The 19,696-nt window shown below is 41.4% G+C and overlaps 1 protein-coding gene and 1 pseudogene across 2 annotated transcripts; one reads left to right on the forward strand and one right to left on the reverse strand.

Moving 5' to 3' along the window:
- Positions 1-5,365: 5,365 nt before the first annotated feature.
- LOC311105721 (guanylate cyclase soluble subunit beta-2-like) lies at positions 5,366-15,869 on the forward strand (annotated as a pseudogene). Its single transcript has 16 exons — positions 5,366-5,482; positions 5,762-5,835; positions 7,797-7,891; positions 8,330-8,490; positions 8,756-8,855; positions 9,008-9,237; positions 9,551-9,650; positions 9,810-9,913; positions 11,918-12,134; positions 12,353-12,673; positions 13,428-13,576; positions 13,759-13,905; positions 14,266-14,420; positions 14,730-14,938; positions 15,285-15,416; positions 15,676-15,869. The product of its transcript is annotated as a guanylate cyclase soluble subunit beta-2-like (transcript).
- Positions 15,870-18,388: 2,519 nt separating this feature from the next.
- On the reverse strand, positions 18,389-19,372 carry LOC311105722 (uncharacterized protein; the record flags this gene model as incomplete). The annotated part of the gene is made up of 3 exons (XM_084147932.1): positions 18,389-18,503; positions 18,619-18,877; positions 19,045-19,372. The coding sequence occupies 3 exons, from the start codon at positions 19,370-19,372 to the stop codon at positions 18,389-18,391; spliced, it is 702 nt and encodes a 233-aa protein (XP_084004058.1).
- Between the last annotated feature and the right edge of the window lie 324 nt (positions 19,373-19,696).

A 19,696-nucleotide genomic window follows, 5' to 3' on the forward strand; every position in this document is an offset into this window, starting at 1 on the left:
ATTATTAGGATGTAAATATAATGTAGTCTACCTTTGTGATGTCATATATGCCCACATGGGTGAAAAATACAGTTTAACTTTGTTCAGCTGTTTAATTTTCCCATTGAGACCAAGGTGTCTTCTGCAATGGAGCCCTGCATCTTACAATTACACAACAAATTACACATAGAAAATACACCAGAAAATAAAAATACAAAGAGAATACAAAAAAGACAAGAAAACACACATGAAAACAATCACATTCCTTAGCAAAAAGGTCCTCAATCAACACTGATCTGCCCGAAAGGCACCCATACATCCATTTGTAGGGAACTCTGAAGAAACTAAAAACTGTTTTCCTAATTCTGTAGCAACAGGGAATTTCCAGTTAGCCATCCCTGTGATCGGGTATGGTAACTTGTACTTATATGGGTAAGTAAAGATGTCAGGTAATGTGGGAGTTTTTGCAAAAGGGCTTTATAAATGAATAAAATGCAGTGTTTCGACATACATTAGGTAAAAGAGGGCCATCCTACTTTCTGATAGAGCAAGCAGTGATGAGTGCAAAACCTGTCATCCCTGATAGAACGAAGTGCACTATGGTAAACTGTATCTAACAGCTTTAATGAAGTGGCAGCTGCATTCATGTAGATGATGTCGCCATAGTCTAGGACAGGAAGGAACGTCGACTGAATGATCTGCATTCTACTATTTAGTGAGAGGCTTAACCTAAAGTGCCTTCAGAAAGTATTCACACCCCTTTACTTTTTCCACATTTTGTTGTGTTACAGCCTGAATTTAAAATGGATTAAATAGAGATTTGGTGTCACTGATCTACACATGTCAAAGTGGAATTTTGTTTGTAGACATAAATAAAAAATGAGAAGCTGAAATGTCTTGAGTCAATAAGTATTCAACACCTTTGTCATGGCAAGCCTAAATAAGTTCATGAGTAAAAATGTGCTTAACAGATCACATAATAAGTTGCATGGACTCATTCTGTGTTCGATAATAGTGGTTAACATTATTTTTTAATGACTACCCCATCTCTGTACCCCACACATACAATTATCTGTAAGGTCCCACAATCAAGCAATGAATTTCAAGCACAGATTCAACCACAAAGACCAGGGAGGTTTTTTAATGCCTCGCAAAGAAAGGCACCGATTGGTAGATGTGTAAAAAAATAAATAAAATAAAAAACTTTGAGCATGGTGAAGTTATTAATTAGGCTTTGGATGGTGTATCAATAAACCCAGTCACTACAAAGATGCAAGTGTCCTTCCTAACTCAGTTGCCGCAGAGGAAGGAAACTGCTCAGGGGTTTCACCACGAGGCCAATGGTGATTTTAAAACAGTTACAGAGTTTAATGGAGGTGATATGAGAAACTGAAGATGGATCAACAACATTGTAGTTACTCGACAATACTAACCTAAATGACAGAGTGGAAAGAAGGAAGTCTGTACAGAATAAAATATATTCCAAAACATGCATCCTGTATGTAACAAGTAACTAAGTAATACTGCAAAAAAAATTGATTTAATAAAAGGAAACATTCAGCCAACGTATGGTAAGGAATCAAATATCTCAATACATTATTTCACTGAACTATCCTATTACATTTAAAGAGTTACTACCTGAAGGCCCAGTAAAGGTGCCGCCAAACAAAGACGTGTGAAAATAGTCTGAAGCACTGGAAGCATTTAAACATCATACATGTAACAATTCTACGTTTAAATCATACATGTACAATTTTTATAAAAATCCACTATATAGTCCCCTGTAGCTCAGTTGGTAGAGCATGGCGCTTTCAACGCCAGGGTTGTGGGTTCGTTTCCCACGGGGGGCCAGTATGAAAATGTATGCACTCACTAACTGTAAGTTGCTCTGGAAAAGAGCGTCTGCTAAATGACTAAAATGTAAATGTAGAAAAACGGGCGGTCTGGCCATCTCCCTGTTTTATGATTAGTTCATGTTTGTGAGGTTGACAACATTCACAGTACAACACTTCGTTAAGTCCTTGCAACAGTTGTTTCACAACAGTTTTTGTGAATAAAATGTTCCATATATACTGAACAAAAATATAAACATAACATGTAAAGTGTTGGTACATGTTTCATGAGCTGAAACAAAAGATCCCAGTCATTTTCCATACTCATAAAAAGCTTATTCCTCTCAAATGTTGTGCACAAATTTGTGTACATCCCTTTTAGTGAGCATTTCTCATTTGCCAAGATAATCCATCCACCTGACAGATGTGGCATATCAAGAATCTGATTAAACAGCATGATCATTGCACAGGTCCACCTTGTGCTGGGGACAATAAAAGGCCACTTTTGTTCAGTATATTTCCTTTAACACCCTGTGTTGTGTACTTATTCTTTTAACATTGATAATTTCTAAGCTATTTTGAGACCTTAAGGAGCATCAGGTAGGCAGGCCTACTGCTGGAATGTCTACCAATGGCATGTCCATCCTTTGGTTAAAAAATATACTGGTCACTCAAAACATTTATAAAGTATTTATAAAGCATAAATAGCCCACACTTTAGATGAGGCCACGCAAAAATACTTAACTAATGATTAGTAAATAGTTTATAAGGACCTATATTAAAAATCTGAATGGAGTAATGATTAGTAATGATGAATAAAATATTTACTAGTCCATTATAAATGTTTTATTACGTGGAGTTACTATAAATTGCTACCCAATTGAGTACCTTACTGTGATTGTTTTGATTTAAAAGGGCCAAAAAGAAACAAAAATAGCTTCTTAGCAAAGAGCAATTTCTCATCAAGAATTTTGCTAGCTAGGACTATCTGGGAGTGGTCTGAGTGGGGAGGGGAAAACTGAAAACTGGTAGAGAGGTTTGGAAATCTCTTTCTTATTGGTCTATTAACGAATTTACCGCTTGGCGATGTCACCAGGCAGGCCAAAGTTCCATCCCACCAAAACAGGCTGAAATTTCAGGTGGTCTTTTCAAACAGCTCTTACACTAAAAAGGCATTATCATAATTGAACTGTTTCACAGATTTATTCCAACCTCATAGTGTGGAAATATATACAGTATAATATATACTTCACTGGGCCTTTAAGAATATCATTATTTTGTTGTTCTGTGTGTGTGTGTGTGTGTGTGTGTGTGTGTGTGTGTGTGTGTGTGTGTGTGTGTGTGTGTGTGTGTGTGCATGCGTATGTGTGTGTGTGTGTTGGCGGTGGTGGGAAGGGGGTAATGAGGTGGGATCATGTAGATTAATCTAATGATAGCCTATTGATATTGTGCATTATATTGAAATCACACTCAACCATGATACCGGGGCCCTCTGTCCACCAACATGATTTTCTGACAACAACATCGACGTGAAGATATGCCTTTTTAACTTTTCATTAAAAGTCACTTATGAACTTTTTTTGTTGCTGTTTGTACTACACTGTTAGTGAGCATTTCTCCTTTGCCAAGATAATCCATACACCTGACAGGTGTGGCATATCAAGAAGCTTATTAAACAGCATGATCATTACACAGGTGTACCTTGTGCTGGGGACAATAAAATGCCACTCTAAAATGTGCCGTTTTGTCACACAACAAAATGCAACAGATGTCTCAAGTTTTGAGGGAACATACAATTGGCATGCTGACTGCAAGAATGTTAACCAGAGCTGTTGCCAGATAATTGAATGTTAATTTCTCTTCCATAAGCTGCCTCCAAAGTCGTTTTAGAGAATTTGGCAGTACATCCAAACGGCCTCAGAACCGCAGACCACGTGTAACCACGCCAGCCCAGGACATCCGGCTTCTACACCTGCAGGATCGTCTGAGACCAGCTACCCTGACAGCTGATGAAACTACGGGTTTGCACAACCAAAGAATTTCTGCACAAACTGTCAGAAACCATCTCAGGGAAGCTCATCTGCGTGCTCATCGTCCTCACCAGGGTCTTGACCTGACTGCAGTTCGGCATCATAACCAACTAAAGTGGGCAAATGCTCACCTTCGATGAACACTGGCACGTTGGAGAAGTGTGCTCTTCATGGATTCATCCCGTTTTCAACTGTACCGGGCAGATGGCAGACAGCTTGTATGGCATTGTGTGGGCGAGCTGTTTGCTGATGTCAACGTTGTGAACAGAGTGCCCCATGGTGGCGGTAGGGTAATGGTATGGGCAGGAATAAGCTATGGACAACGAATACAATTGCATTTTATCGATGGCAATTTGAAAGCACAGAGATACCGTGAGGAGATCCTGAGGCCCATTGTCATGCCATTCATCCGCCGCCATCACCTCATGTTTCAGCATGATAATGCACGGCCCCATGTCTCAAGGATCTGTACACAATTCCTGGAAGCTGAAAATGTCCCAGTTCTTCCATGGCCTGCATACTCACCAGACATGTCACCCATTGAGCATGTTTGGGATGCTCTGGATCGACGAGTACGACAGTCTGTTCCAGTTCCCTCCAATATCTAGCAACTTCGCACAGCCATTGAAGAGGACTGGGACAACATTCCACAGGCCACAATCAACAGCCTGATCAACTCTATGCAAAGGAGATGTGTCGCTCTGCATGAGGCAAATGGTGGTCCCACCAGATACTGAATGGTTTTCTGATCCATGCCCCTACCTTTTTTTAAGGTATATGTGAACAATGCATATGTGTATTCACGGTCATGTGAAATCCACAGATTAGGGCCTAATGAATTTATTTAAATTGACTGATTTCCTTATATGAACTGTAACTCAGTAACGTCTTTGAAATTGATGCATGTTGTGTTTATATTTTTGTTCAGTATATTTGATTGTTTGCATTTATTGTCTTTAAAAAAATATATATTATTTGTTATTATAATTATTCTTGCTTTTTGTGTGTGTGTGTGTGTGTGAAAAGTTTGTGATGCTAAATGTTTTTATCTATCTGCCTAGGGACTACAGATTAAAACTAGGCAGCTGGCTAAATCCAGCACATTTACAGAAATGTTCATTCATAATGTAGGCCTAAATTGTCCCTGTCAAATAAATAAATGAGTCGTTTTATTTCAAATATGTAATCTAAACCATTTGTTGGACGTCACATTGGTAGCCTAATGTGAATTAGACCTTCTGCACCTAGATGCCCCTGCGTGTACGGAGTTGAGATCAGCACATCTATCGCCAGAACAGCGCCTTTAACACTCCTCGGGACCGCACCGCGCACCAACGCTCACATCGCCAACAGCTGGAGATTGGTGAACGGATTTCTTCAGTCACTATTCGATGCGCAGCGGCAGAAGTGATGGAATAAGGAGCTGAAGCTTTTGTGTATATACAGGATATAGGCCTAGGCATATCACTTTAATGAAATATATTCAGGCAGGCTGTCGACGGAGATAATGTTGTGCGTTAGAGTATGTGGTCCCGATGTCTCCAGAGATGTGTTTCAACTTGGGGTCGTGTTCGTGCAAGGATAAATTTGGAATAAAGGTTTGTTAACAAAGTGTCGGCAGAATCCAAACCAAAAGAGATGGTAAGTTGTGTTTGTCGACCCATAAATTAACTCATAGTGATAGATAGTCTAAACGGATATGTTACAGTATAGGCAAGCATATGTTATATAGGCTACTGGACTGAATTAATCGAAATTATGATTCAATGTGTTTCCAGCAGTAGGCCTACTCATTAGGCTTATTAGGCTACATTGACGATTCAATAGGCTATGTCACTCTTACATATATAAATATAGCCTATCTTCAATGAATGGCATCAAAACAGAAATGCTGCTGAGTTTACAATGCTCTCTCTGCAGTATGGATTTATCAACACCTGTTTGAAGTCGCTGGTTGTTGACAAGTTTGGCGAGGAGACATGGATGAAGCTCAGGTAACAATGTTATTAATTAACAGCGGACTCACTAACATCATATTAGACTACATGGATGTCTCTTGATAATTGAATAATTGTAATAATATGTTGCGTAATTCCAGAAGGTGGCGTTAAAGGCTAGCGTTGAGCTCGGCCGCTCTCGCAGCGTGGACCTACAGTGGGGGAAAAAAGTATTTAGTCAGCCACCAATTGTGCAAGTTCTCCCACTTAAAAAGATGAGAGAGGCCTGTAATTTTCATCATAGGTACACGTCAACTATGACAGACAAAATGAGAAAAAAAAATCCAGAAAATCACATTGTAGGATTTTTAATGAATTTATTTGTAAATTATGGTGGAAAATAAGTATTTGGTCAATAACAAAAGTTTCTCAATACTTTGTTATATACCCTTTGTTGGCAATGACACAGGTCAAACGTTTTCTGTAAGTCTTCACAAGGTTTTCACACACTGTTGCTGGTATTTGGTCACCTACAAACAAGCAACATTTCTGGCTCTCACAGACCTGTAACTTCTTCTTTAAGAGGCTCCTCTGTCCTCCACTCGTTACCTGTATTAATGGCACCTGTTTGAACTTGTTATCAGTATAAAAGACACCTGTCCACAACCTCAAACAGTCACACTCCAAACTCCACTATGGCCAAGACCAAAGAGGTGTCAAAGGACACCAGAAACAAAATTGTAGACCTGCACCAGGCTGGGAAGACTGCATCTGCAATAGGTAAGCAGCTTGGTTTGAAGAAATCAACTGTGGGAGCAATTATTAGGAAATGGAAGACATACAAGACCACTGATAATCTCCCTCGATCTGGGGCTCCACGCAAAATGATCACAAAAATCCCAGAACCACATGGGGGGACCTAGTGAATGACCTGCAGAGAGCTGGGACCAAAGTAACAAAGCCTACCATCAGTAACACACTACGCCAGCAGGGACTCAAATCCTGCAGTGCCAGACGTGTCCCCCTGCTTAAGCCAGTACATGTCCAGGCCTGTCTGAAGTTTGCTAGAGTGCATTTGGATGATCCAGAAGAGGATTGGGAGAATGTCATATGGTCAGATGAAACCAAAATAGAACTTTTTGGTAAAAACTCAACTCGTCGTGTTTGGAGGACAAAGAATGCTGAGTTGCATCCAAAGAACACCATACCTACTGTGAAGCATGGGGGTGGAAACATCATGCTTTGGGGCTGTTTTTCTGCAAAGGGACCATGACGACTGATCCGTGTAAAGGAAAGAATGAATGGGGCCATGTATCGTGAGATTTTGAGTGAAAACCTCCTTCCATCAGCAAGGGCATTGAAGATGAAACGTGGCTGGGTCTTTCAGCATGACAATGATCCCAAACACACCGCCCGGGCAACGAAGGAGTGGCTTCGTAAGAAGCATTTCAAGGTCCTGGAGTGGCCTAGCCAGTCTCCAGATCTCAACCCCATAGAAAATCTTTGGAGGGAGTTGAAAGTCCGTGTTGCCCAGCGACAGCCCCAAAACATCACTGCTCTAGAGGAGATCTGCATGGAGGAATGGGCCAAAATACCAGCAACAGTGTGTGAAAACCTTGTGAAGACTTACAGAAAACGTTTGACCTGTGTCATTGCCAACAAAGGGTATATAACAAAGTATTGAGAAACTTTTGTTATTGACCAAATACTTATTTTCCACCATAATTTGCAAATAAATTCATTAAAAATCCTACAATGTGATTTTCTGGATTTTTTCCTCATTTTGTCTGTCATAGTTGACGTGTACCTATGATGAAAATTACAGGCCTCTCTCATCTTTTTAAGTGGGAGAACTTGCACAATTGGTGGCTGACTAAATACTTTTTTCCCCCACTGTATAGGCTAGCTAATTGATGGATTCATTCACTGCTTTCTGTTTATTGGTCATCAATGGGATGTGTAACCTGCTGAAATTAGCTCATCATCATCATCATCATCATCATCATAATTATATGCAGAGATGAGGCCGGGGTTCAAGATACCTTCTTGACATATGAAGTGTACAAAGACGACATCACCATGCAACTGGTGGCTGCGGCCTGCAAGCTACTGGGTAGGCTAATTTACCATTCTTTGATAAATAACCTGCGACATCATATATCAATGTAGCTCTGGACCAGGTCGCGCACTAACAATCTGCACCGGAGCTAATAGCAATGCTGAGATGTATTATAATAGGGTACAATTCCATGCCAATCACGGTTACTTCCAGATTAGGAATTATAATTCAGATCATGGATTGAGAAATAGCTACGAAAAGTTAGGAATCATTTTAGAATAGTGAATTTCTTGCACTGCATGGCTTGAGTTTAAATGGAATTGAAACTCTGTTGCTGAGAGGCAAAATACATGACCAAGATGATGATACAAATTAAATGTATAAATATTACAAGATAGATCAAAATGTGTTTAGTGTGATTTTTTACGTAAAGGCGTACATGTTGGTATTAGCCTATGTATTCATTAGGACTACTTTCTTTTATTTTCGAAGATGTTAAACCAGAGGTGGTGTTGAGACAATTTGGGGAATACTTCTTTGACTTTTGTAAACGATCTGGATACGACCACATGTTACGGACTCTAGGAGGGAACCTATTCGAGTTTATCAAGAATCTGGATGCACTGCACAGCTACCTCGCCCTTTCTTACAAGGTATAATGTGTGTGTGTGTGGGGTGTGTGTGTGTGGGGGGTTCAAAGGATTGGGTTAAGAACGCTGGCACGGTGCCCTGGTTAGTAGGCCTAGTCTTCTTCTGACAACAGCACTGATAAGGCCTATATTATATAACAAATCCGTAGCCTACTCTATTGATATAGGTCTAGATGTGATAATCGATCTATAAATAGTTGACAATGGATACATGTCATATTTTGGACAGAAAAAAATTGTGTCAAATGATTTGGAAATATGCTTGCAGGAGATGAATGCGCCGTCATTTCGAGCGGAGAGGAACGGTGACGGTACAATGTTTCTTCACTATTACTCCGACCGCCGAGGCCTATGCCAAATTGTCCCCGGTAATTATTCCTGAATGCTGATAGATACAATTATTGACGTTAAGAACAAATTTGTTAACAACTTAATACACTCAATATAGTGAGATGTTAGCGTGCGTAAAAGTAGGGCCTTTGTGCATAAAAGTGAAACGACTGTTTCCCCATTTCCACAGGTATCATTGAAGCTGTAGCAAAAGACTTCTTCAACAGCGAGATAACGATGGAAATCGTCAACCAAATAGAGGAAGTAGAAAGGACAGGAAAGAAGGAGCATGTAGTCTTCCTCGTCACTCAGAAACCGACATTTTCGAATGCTGTTTGCAGTAACAAGCTGTCACAGACGCCGCCATGTTTGCCCAGAGGCCCCAGGCGCAATGCAATGCACTGGAACCCAAACAAGGAGGTAAAATCCGTGTCAGTACAGCAGATGACCCTCAAATCATTGGGTGCGTCACAAATGGCACCCTATTCCCTTGATAGTAAACCACTTTTGACCAGGGCCCATAGGTAATAGGGTGCTATTTGTGGGGACACATACATAGGCTACAGAAACAAGCAGATGCCATCTCTGATGATCTCCAAATAATTGTCCCAAAACTATCTCAATAACCCAACACAACACAGCCAATTCTCCATATGGTTTGAAGGTGAACCTTTTTATGCAATTTAACCATAACATGAATTTCCTCCAATGTGTCCCTCGCCCCATCCATCAGGACATACAGAAATCATTGCAGAGGAAACATCAATCTCAGGGATTTTCCATGTGTAGGAACCACTGGGAGACTGTGAGGGGGTTGGTCCAACTTGGGAAGGGTAAAGCCCAAACATCTCTTATCATTCCTTTTCTAATGGATTGGCTCATTCTGCCTCAGATATCGATAAAGCCAGTCAATTCCATCTTCCTTGTCTTGATATCTCTAATCTTGATATCCTTGTCTTGGTATCACTAATAGATGTTTACTTCACTTATAGGCAAACTCTTGAGAGGATTTGAGCCAGTCTACCCGAAGAACCTTTGCATCGACCTGAAGACATTTTGCAATGCCTTTCCCTTCCATATAGTGTTCGATGAGGAGGTACAAAAATATTATCTCCCAGATTCCCTCTTGGTATTGAGTGCACTGTAAAAAAATAAATACTATTTGGATCAACCTAAAAAAAAAAAGTCAACTGGTTACAAGTACATTTGTTAGGTTTTGTCACAAGCGTAGAGAAGAGTAGGCAGGAGGCAGTTGCAGGTTTAGAACTACTGAATTTATTAAAGCACCATAGCTTAAAGCGGGACGAAACCCACAGTGCAAAATATAAAGTACTCAGGAAATAGTAGGCGAGATTCCTCTCAGGAAAACAAGCAACATACTGTATACAATGACCGACAAAGACAAATGACAGAGGGAGCATATATATACAGTGATAGAGTGGGGATTGGAACCAGGTGTGTGTAATGATGACGAGACAAGTCCGGGGTTGATGAGTGAAGGGCGTTTGCCAGCAGCAGGTTCGGCAGTAGCTAGAAGGCCGGCGACGCCGAACGCCTGAGCTGGACAGGAAGGGGAGCCAAAGCGAAGGCTGGTGTGACAGGTTTCTCAATTGAAAAAAACGACACTTGTTGAAACCAAATATATCATTCAATGCCAACTGTTATACTGCATTATTAACAAACCCTTATTTCAAGTTGCAATTTATTTATTTCAACACTTAACAAACTTTTCCCCTAAGTGTTAAGCAGATTAAATAACAGAAATACAAACTAATATATATGGCTACAACCCAATTTTTTATTATGTACCAAGTTGATTTTTCACTTTGGAGTTACCTATCCACATTTCTTCAATTGGGTTACAAGCAATTACATCAGTTTCCAGTTAATCAAGATATTAAGTTGGTCCTGAAAATGAAATAATGACTCCAAACACTTTCTTTACATTAGAATTTCACATGAACTGGTTACCAATATTGTAACCAAATGGTGACCATCTCATCAATTGAAACATTTCCAGGCTCTTTAGAATCACAGTACTTACAGAGATATCATTTAAAGAGAAATGTCAAAATTGTTCAACTTCATATTCATCATCTCCAGCACCACCCCAACATATGTGAAAATGGCACATTTGTATGTTTTGTAGTAAAAAAAGATAGAGGAAGATAAGTGTTTCCAATGACATCATCAGTGTGCATCATGCGATTTTAACCAATCATGAGTAGGCATTGCCTACTAATTGCCTATTAATTGTCTACTAATTGGTTGATGATGTCATTGGAAACACTTACCTTCTTCTATCTTTTTTACTACCAAACATAGAAATGCGCCATTTTCACACATGTTGATGTTGGGGTGGTGCTGGAGATGATGAATATGAAGTTGACATTTTTTTACATTTCCCTTTAAGATTCAGTGCTGGCAGTGAACATATAATCATAAAAAAACAGAACACATTACCTGGAATGACATTCACTCTCACAGGTGGCCAAAAATAACAAACTGAAAAGTAGGCCATGCCTCCAACTCTTCTGATAGGCTGCCACTGCTACATTGCACCCACCGCTATGCAATGCAAATGCACATGTGATGTTGAAAGCAATTTAGAAGCTTTCATTCAATAAAAAAAATCACATCGATCTGTCAAATTCTTTATTTGATTCATACATATTGAATAGAATAGGTTGAAGGAACCAAAGTGTAATTATGGATCATACCAATCAAAAAAAGCACTTCCGATGAACAACAGCGCCGTCCCACTTTTTACAGTGTGCTTTAGTAATGACAGATAAGCACTGGGATGGTTTCCCGGACACAGATTAGGCCTAGTCATGGACTAAAAAGCATTCTCAATGGAGAATCTAAATTAGAAGTGCTTCTTAGTCCAGGACTAGGCTTAATCTGTGTCCAGAAACTGGCCCTTTGTGTAGATATGGTGAATTGTAATCTTCATACATGGAGTGAGGCTGCTGAAGTGCACTACTTTTGACCAGAGCCCTATTGACCCTCGTTAAAAGTAGTGCACTACAGTATATAAGGAATAGGGTGCCATTTGGGACGCAACCTGAATCTCTGCTCCCTGGTCCAACCCCTGCAGCTGATGGTGAGACAGGCGGGGGTGAACATCCAGAAGATCGTCCCCGGGCTTCAGACCACGAGCATTCACCTGGACCAGTACTTCAGTATCGTCCACCCCGAGGTCACCTTCACCATCTCCAGCATCAGGAAGTTCATCAACAGCCACTTTGTCCTGCAGACGCGACGCGACATGATGCCCGAAGCCTGGAGGGATAGACCCATGCTGGAGCTCAGAGGTGGAATGAATGTACAGATGAATGAATGAATGAACGGTTGAAGTAATGAAAGAATGGATGGGTGAACGGATGAATGCATGATGAATAAAGGAAGGAAGAAATACATGAATGGTTATTTGTTGTTGTGTCATGCCACTTATGCAACCTATCCCACTATAACCATTTGACAGAAACACCCCCCCCCCCCCCCCCCGTACCCCTTACTCCCCTGTTCCCAGGCCAGATGTTGTGGATGGAGTCTCTGCAGTGCATGCTGTATCAGGCCTCCCCTTTGCTGCGGAGCCTCCACGAGCTGGAGGAGCGGCGCATGCACATCTCTGACATCGCCCCTCACGACGTCACGCGGGACCTCATCCTGCTCAACCAGCAGCGGCTGGCTGAGATGGAGCTCTCCAACCAGCTGGAGAGGAAGAAGGAGGAGCTCCGACACCTGTCCCAGCATCTGGAGGAGGAGAGGACCAAGACGGAGAACCTGCTGTACGCCATGCTGCCCAAACACGTGGCCAACCAGCTGAAGGAGGGGAAGAGAGTGGAAGCAGGTGAATGACACAGGGAGAGGAGAGGTGGCGAGAGTAGAATAGAAGAGAGGAAAGGTGCGGAGAGGCGAGTTGAGGAAAGGAGAGGTGGGGAGAGGAGATGAGAGTAGGGGAGAGAAGGGGAGGGGAGGTGAGGAGAAGAGGGGAGAAGATTAGAGGAATAAAGAGGAGTGGAAAGGAAAGAATTGGTGAGAGGATTGGTGGTGTGTGAAATGCCCTAGTGGGGCCAAAAACTTGTCTGCCAATACCAGTATACAGTAGCCTATGCCTCCCTTGCTCTGACACACAACAGACAGTAGAGATGTACAGAATGGAATTGGGATTTTTGAAGGATATTTCCCTGCCTTGCTGCAGTGTATTACATATTTAATGAAGGCATGAACTACAGATTTAGACAGCACCACAACAGAGCCAGCGGCTCCCAGACACATCTGTCTTTGAAGCACAGAACACAGACAGACAGACAAACAAACAGATAGACACAGACAGACGGACACAGAGAGCCAGAAAGACGAACACGCACGCACGACGCACACGCACACAATTCTTGTGCATGAACAGCACACACACATGCGTGCACACACACACACAAAATTAGTTGATATGAATCAACAGGCCAGCTACATAGTGGATAAGTATTAAGCAGAATAACTTGTTTTCACTATTGTTCTCGACATTGCAAAAGGACTCAAACAGTGCTATATTTATGGAAATGGCCATATGGTCGGTGGTGGTTGTGGTTCTGTTTGCTCTAAAGGAGAGTTCAAGGAGTGCACCATCCTCTTCAGTGACGTGGTCACCTTCACCAACATCTGCTCGGAGTGTGAGCCCATCCAGATCGTCAACATGCTCAACTCCATGTACCTCAAGTTTGACCGGCTCACCACAGTACACACAGTTTACAAGGTAACAAAATATTACATTTGTCAGATAGGCTAAACATAATAAATATAACATATTTATCATTCATAATTTAAACATTATTCTACATATCCATCTATTCATTCATCTGGACCAGGCAGCCTGGAATAGCTATTCCAGTACTTATCTCACCAATATCAATCTGCCTGTGGTTGTGTCTGCATCAGGTGGAGACCATAGGTGATGCCTACATGGTGGTAGGTGGCGTGCCCATCCCAGTGTCCAGCCATGCTGAGAGGGTGGCCAACTTTTCCCTGGGCATGATCATAGCAGCTAGGGAGGTTATCAACCCCATCACAGGGGGGCCTATCCAGGTGAGACCCACAGATCGCTGGTGTATTTGAATGCTGAATTGATTCTTCCCTATATTTTTGTAACAGCATTGTTCCATTGATCCAAATCCAAAGGGTTGTATTTCCCCGCCCTTGTCTTTCTTTTTGAGCTGATCTTTCTCAGTTCTCCTGCTAGTTTATAATCACAATACAATACCTCTCTCTGTGTCTGAGGCTGGTCTAGTGGGTAACTCAGCCGTTAGCAGCACATAAATGTCAACCCCCAGCGTGGATATGAATCCTTCCACTACTCAATGCTCATTTCCACCTATTTCTGTCTCAATAAAGTAAAAATATCCCACAAAATATATTTAAAAAACAACCAATACCTCTCTGCTGTAGATCCGGGTGGGTGTACACAGCGGGCCGGTTCTAGCTGGTGTGGTGGGGGAGAAGATGCCTCGGTACTGCCTGTTTGGAGACACAGTAAACACGGCGTCTCGCATGGAGAGCCACGGCCTCCCCAACAAGATCCACCTCAGCCCCAGTGTTTACCTGTAAGACCTCAGCTCATGTCACATGACTGAACTGCAGGAAATCAAATCAATCAAGCAATCGATCAAGAATGCAAGCAAGCAATTTTATTTATAAAGCCCTTTTTATATCAACTGTTGTCAAAAAGTGCTTGATGATTGGTTGATTGGTTGGTTGGTTGGTTGGTTAGTTGGTTGGTTGATGGATTGATTTATTAATTGAGTGCTTGGTTGGTTGAGCCCATAGGGCTCTGGTCAAAAGTAGTGCACTATATAAGGAAAACGGTGCCATTTGGGATGCAGGCTTTGTTTTCATATGTCTTCCTCCTCCAGGATTCTGAAAGACAAGGGCTTCATGCTCCAAGAGCGAGGGGAGATCGATGTGAAGGGGAAGGGCAGGATGTCCACCTACTTCCTGAAAGGGAACCTGAACGCCACGGAGCACCAGATCATGGGCCGCTCAGTTAAGGAGGCCGACTCGGGCCGTGCGTCTGTCCAGTCGGCACGGGACTGCAGCACAGAGGCAGCCCTGTATAGACCGGGTAAACAAGGTTCTCCTGTCTGTCTGTCTGTCTGTCTGCCTCTCAACTACTCTCTTTAAAAATACACACCTTTATAAATATACAGTACACCTGAGGAACTTTCTTAGACGTGTGTCTCACCTTGTTGCATCTTATTTGTGTGTCTAATTATTTGACTTTGAGGTAGCTCAGCCTAGTGTGTATTATCTCACCAGGTTTTCTGTTCCCCGATATTTATGGCGCATTTAGCCATAATCACCACAGAGACAAACACTAACCCCATTCTAGTTTCCCCTCACTTGGCTGTGGTCGATTATTAATGCCTCACTCTAACGCTAGACCTCTTTGTTGGAATCTAATCCCACAGCCATCCAGAGGGTGCAGAGTGAGGACAGGAACCCCGCAGTGCCCATGGAGTATGGAGACAGCCTGACCGACCCGCCGCCCTCAGTTCAGCTCACTGACCCCCAGCCACAAGCCAGAGCCAAGGGCCTCACAGGTGCCTCCTCCTATTTCTTTTATTCCATCATTCTTTCTTTCTTTCTTTCTTTTTATTTAATGATATTCTTGAATATGTACATTTTATTTAAGTATTATATTCTTAATATCTTATATTCTTCATCTTATTCTAAGATGATCTTTAAGTCATAGGTAAAAGACTGCTCCTCCATTTCTTTTAGATTTCTCCTATTCGTTACCTCCATTACCTCCCACTCAGCCTGCAGTATTGATTCTCGGGAGGTGTGTGTGTTTCACAGGAAAACCTCGGGACTCAGAGAGCTACGGCAGTCTTCACAGTGACACCAAGTCAGTGGAGGGAGGTGTCCCCAACCCAGACCACCAGCTGACCGGAGCAACCTTGTCCCAGAGTCCCAGTCCCATAGAGGCTGAGGCTCCTCCTTCCACTCACAGGAACAAACACATCCGGACCAGTTTCTGTGTGGTCCTCTGAACTGTTGAAATACTATCCAGACCAGTCACTGTAGCCCCGTTTATACCTGGTGCTAACACATACTTTATCCTGATCTTGTCCTCATTCTGATTGTGCCCACATTTTCGCCGTTGCATCTACACATGATAAGAGACACATATTAAAATGTGTCTCTTATCCTTGTGACCAGATTTCCTGGTCCCTCCTGGTATGCAAATTATTTGACAGATATTATTTCAAAATAATATTTTTTTGGTTCATTTTAAGACACATTGATAAATCAATGGTGCCAACTGTCAATGATTTTAGAGGGCGGGATAGTGATGATTTAATATGTTTTACTGTCCAGATCCGCCTACACTAAGATATCCAGACACAATGCATCCCTAACTACCTCCGGAGATTGTCAGGAACATCAGATCACAATTAGATCACAATACATCTTCTAATCGTCTACACCTGTCTAAAAAGGTGGGCACAATTCGAATGTGGACAAGATCAGGCAAAGGACGCATGTTAGCACCAGGTATAAACTGAGCTTAAGTGACCCACCCATTCAATTGGACCACAACCGCTGGAATATAGGAAAATAAATTAAAGTGGACTCTCTCTGCTTATGAGCCTATACTCCGTGAGCCTACAGTGTTTTATAAACATAGAAATTACAGTGTCTATGGTCATCTTGATAATGTTAGCATTTTATGTGATCTCTCCCACGGAGCACTGCCATCTATGTGATATGTAGAAGTCAACTGTAACCAGACTGGTACCTCTGGTCCAGGGCATTAGTGTGCGTAGGTAACTCATTGTCGTTGTGCGATGGGACCAGAGCTACCAGACTGCAGGGTGAATGTATACCAGACCTGTGTTCAAATAATATTTAGGGTATTTCAATTACTTTCAAAGACATTTCAAAGTAAGTATTTGGATATTGTTTATTTCAAAACACAAGTAGTTGAATATTGGAATGAATCTGGAAATACAATTGGAAAGTATTGGCATGTATTTTAAAAATATTCAAATACACAGATATTGAAATACTCCAATTATTTGAACCCAAGTCTGTTTTGTCCTAGGGGTTTTTAAAATAATGCATTTGGAAATTTGTATTTGAAAATAGTTTAGGCTATTTATGGGACGTTATTTGAAAATACTTTCAAATACTTTAAATAGAAGTAGCTGATTTGGCCATATAAAAAAAAAATACTAAAATACACAGAAAATAAGTATTTAAATAACAAATACTTATATATGTATTCGAACACAGGTCTGACGTAAACATATGCGTAGGCCTATATATGTATATAGATTTATATATACACACATATATATATATATATTTATATTTATATATATATATATATATATATATATATATATATATATATATATAAATATATATATATATATATAGAATATATATGAGTAATGGACATACTAAGGTTGTCCATTTACATACATATAATTTGTATTTCCTGATGAAGTATTTGACAGTCCACTGCCAATATTATATTGTCTATGGAGTTTGAATGCGTAAAAAAATTAATGTAGCCTCCTATTAATGTTTTTTTGAATGGTTGAAGACTGTTTAAGCCTAAAATATTAAAATACCCAAGCAATAAGATAACATTTAATATTATGAAAAAGTCAATAATGTGTGTAAATATTATATCTAGAAAAAAAATGCACAAACCTTAACATAACATTTATAATAAGACTGAAATACTTAATCAAGACAAAATGATATATCAAGTTAGACAAAATAAGTAAGTAGCTTATTGACTATTTACAAATGATATATTGTATGATATAGGCCTACTGTTCATTTCAGCAGAACCAAATCAGATAAAATGAACTTGCAATTAATTTACTTAATTTACTGTACATGAATGCCAAGGAAAAGAAGGGACAATATTAATTTGAGAGAATAAAATAACATCTGTAATAAGGAACACCCTTGTTCTAATTAATTTGTTTTCTCTCTGTCTTGACCCAATACAAAATATTGATAGGCCAATTTATTTTTTCTCAAAGCCACCCTATAGTACATGGTGTGCATTAAGAAAAACAGGTGAATAAGTGATTACCCTGAAATTCACCAAGAGGCTGCATGCCCATTGCTTTGAAAAAAAAGAGACCACACTGTCACTAAAACGATCGTCACCTGCAGCGTTCTCAAGGTTCCGATTGACATGATGGGCTACAGGGCTGGACATCTGATCCGTGGAGGGAGTGTTGTGTTGGTGTTGCAACAGAGGGAGGGCTGGCGGCTTATCACTGATGACCGGGCGTTGGATCACCTCGGCCGGATGGAAACAACACCTGTAACCGGAGTCCCCGTGTGTGGAGTTCGGGTCAGGTTCGATAAAATCAATCTTCTGGCTGACCTAAAAAACAATGTAGCTGACATACTGACCTAGATACTGTTTGTGTGATAGGCCTATTTATGTAGGCCTAACTCCCTGCTCTTCACAGATTGATGGGCTATAGAATAGATATTGTCCCGCCAAAGAGTCCATCTGTCGCCATCCATCTTCACCTCACGAATCTGTCTCCGCAATCGCATCCAGATCTGTCAGATGGTTGGCCAGAACTGGTCGGTTGGTGTAGATGTTATCCACGGGCAGAAGAAATGTGACCGTCTTTACCTTGGTCCTGCAAAATAATATGGAATTAATAGCAACCTAAGCGATATTCTACATTTAGTTTTAAATTAGGTTATCTAAAAGTTCTGGTGAGGTTGGATGAGAAGGCCCACTGGGCCACTCACCTGTTTTTGTGCACATATTCTTGGAGCAAGAACCTATTGGTTAACGTCTTTGCAGTGGTGCTGATCTCGTCTCGCGTGGAATTCCCGAAGATGGATGGGGCCCTTCCGTGGACTTCCTCATGAAGTCGACCCCAACTTGAGTTGCTTCCCTTCGCAACCTCTCCATCCTTCGACACCCTATCTTCGCTCTCACTCTTCCTGATCACACTTGGCATGTTGGAGGCGATTGAGTATCTCCGGACGGTCATTACAATGTTCTCTGTGAAATCAATAAACAAAGTTGATCAGATTATTTTGTTCAAACTAGGCCTAGCTTTAAATAGCCTAATTTCAAACAATGTTGATACGTTAAAATTGTTTGCTTTATCTTGCTGTTAAAAACGAAAAATGCAGTTACAACATAATAGCCTAATAGTGCGACTTTACCCTTGTACTGCTGCTCGAGTGCGGGCGCGGACGCATTCCGTCTCAGGTTCATGTGGGATGGGTTGTCGTCAGCCCCGGTCCTGGGCTGGCCTGCCGGTGAATACGGATTCGGTTCCCCTGGCTCAGTCCCAATCGTCGGCTGACCGAATTCCCCCCGTAGCACACTGTTCTCCGTCTCGAGCTTCTTGATTTCGTTGCGCATCTCCATGATCACCTGCGCGAGGCTCCGGCTGCTCTCCATGGTGCTGGAATTCCGCTGCCAGAACCACGGCTTCCCATACAACCGCGACTCGTGCAAGAGGAGCTCGCTTTGCTGCGGTTTTAACATGCTGCCTGGTCTAGCTCTCTGCAGGTCTCTGTCTGCGTCTCTCAATCTCAATCTAGATCTTTTCCAAAGAAGATTATGTCGCCTTTCACCACTTATACAGCTGAAAGGGCTCGGGTGATCAGGCATTTGGACACAAGCAATGTTTTATTAATTGGCGCGCGGTGTCGTATTTCAGGAAAAGCATGCTGCGGAATGAACAATTGACAAGGAGGTGAAATCCTTGGTCCGAACATTTCAGCAAAGCAGGTAGGCTATAATAACATGTAATAAAGTTGTCTTGAATTAAACGTAGGCTAGGCCATTGTGTGAATCTGATAATGAGGC

This window comes from Coregonus lavaretus, assembly GCF_964263955.1.
Source record: "Coregonus lavaretus genome assembly, chromosome: 30".
In the NCBI taxonomy this organism is placed as follows: domain Eukaryota; kingdom Metazoa; phylum Chordata; class Actinopteri; order Salmoniformes; family Salmonidae; genus Coregonus; species Coregonus lavaretus.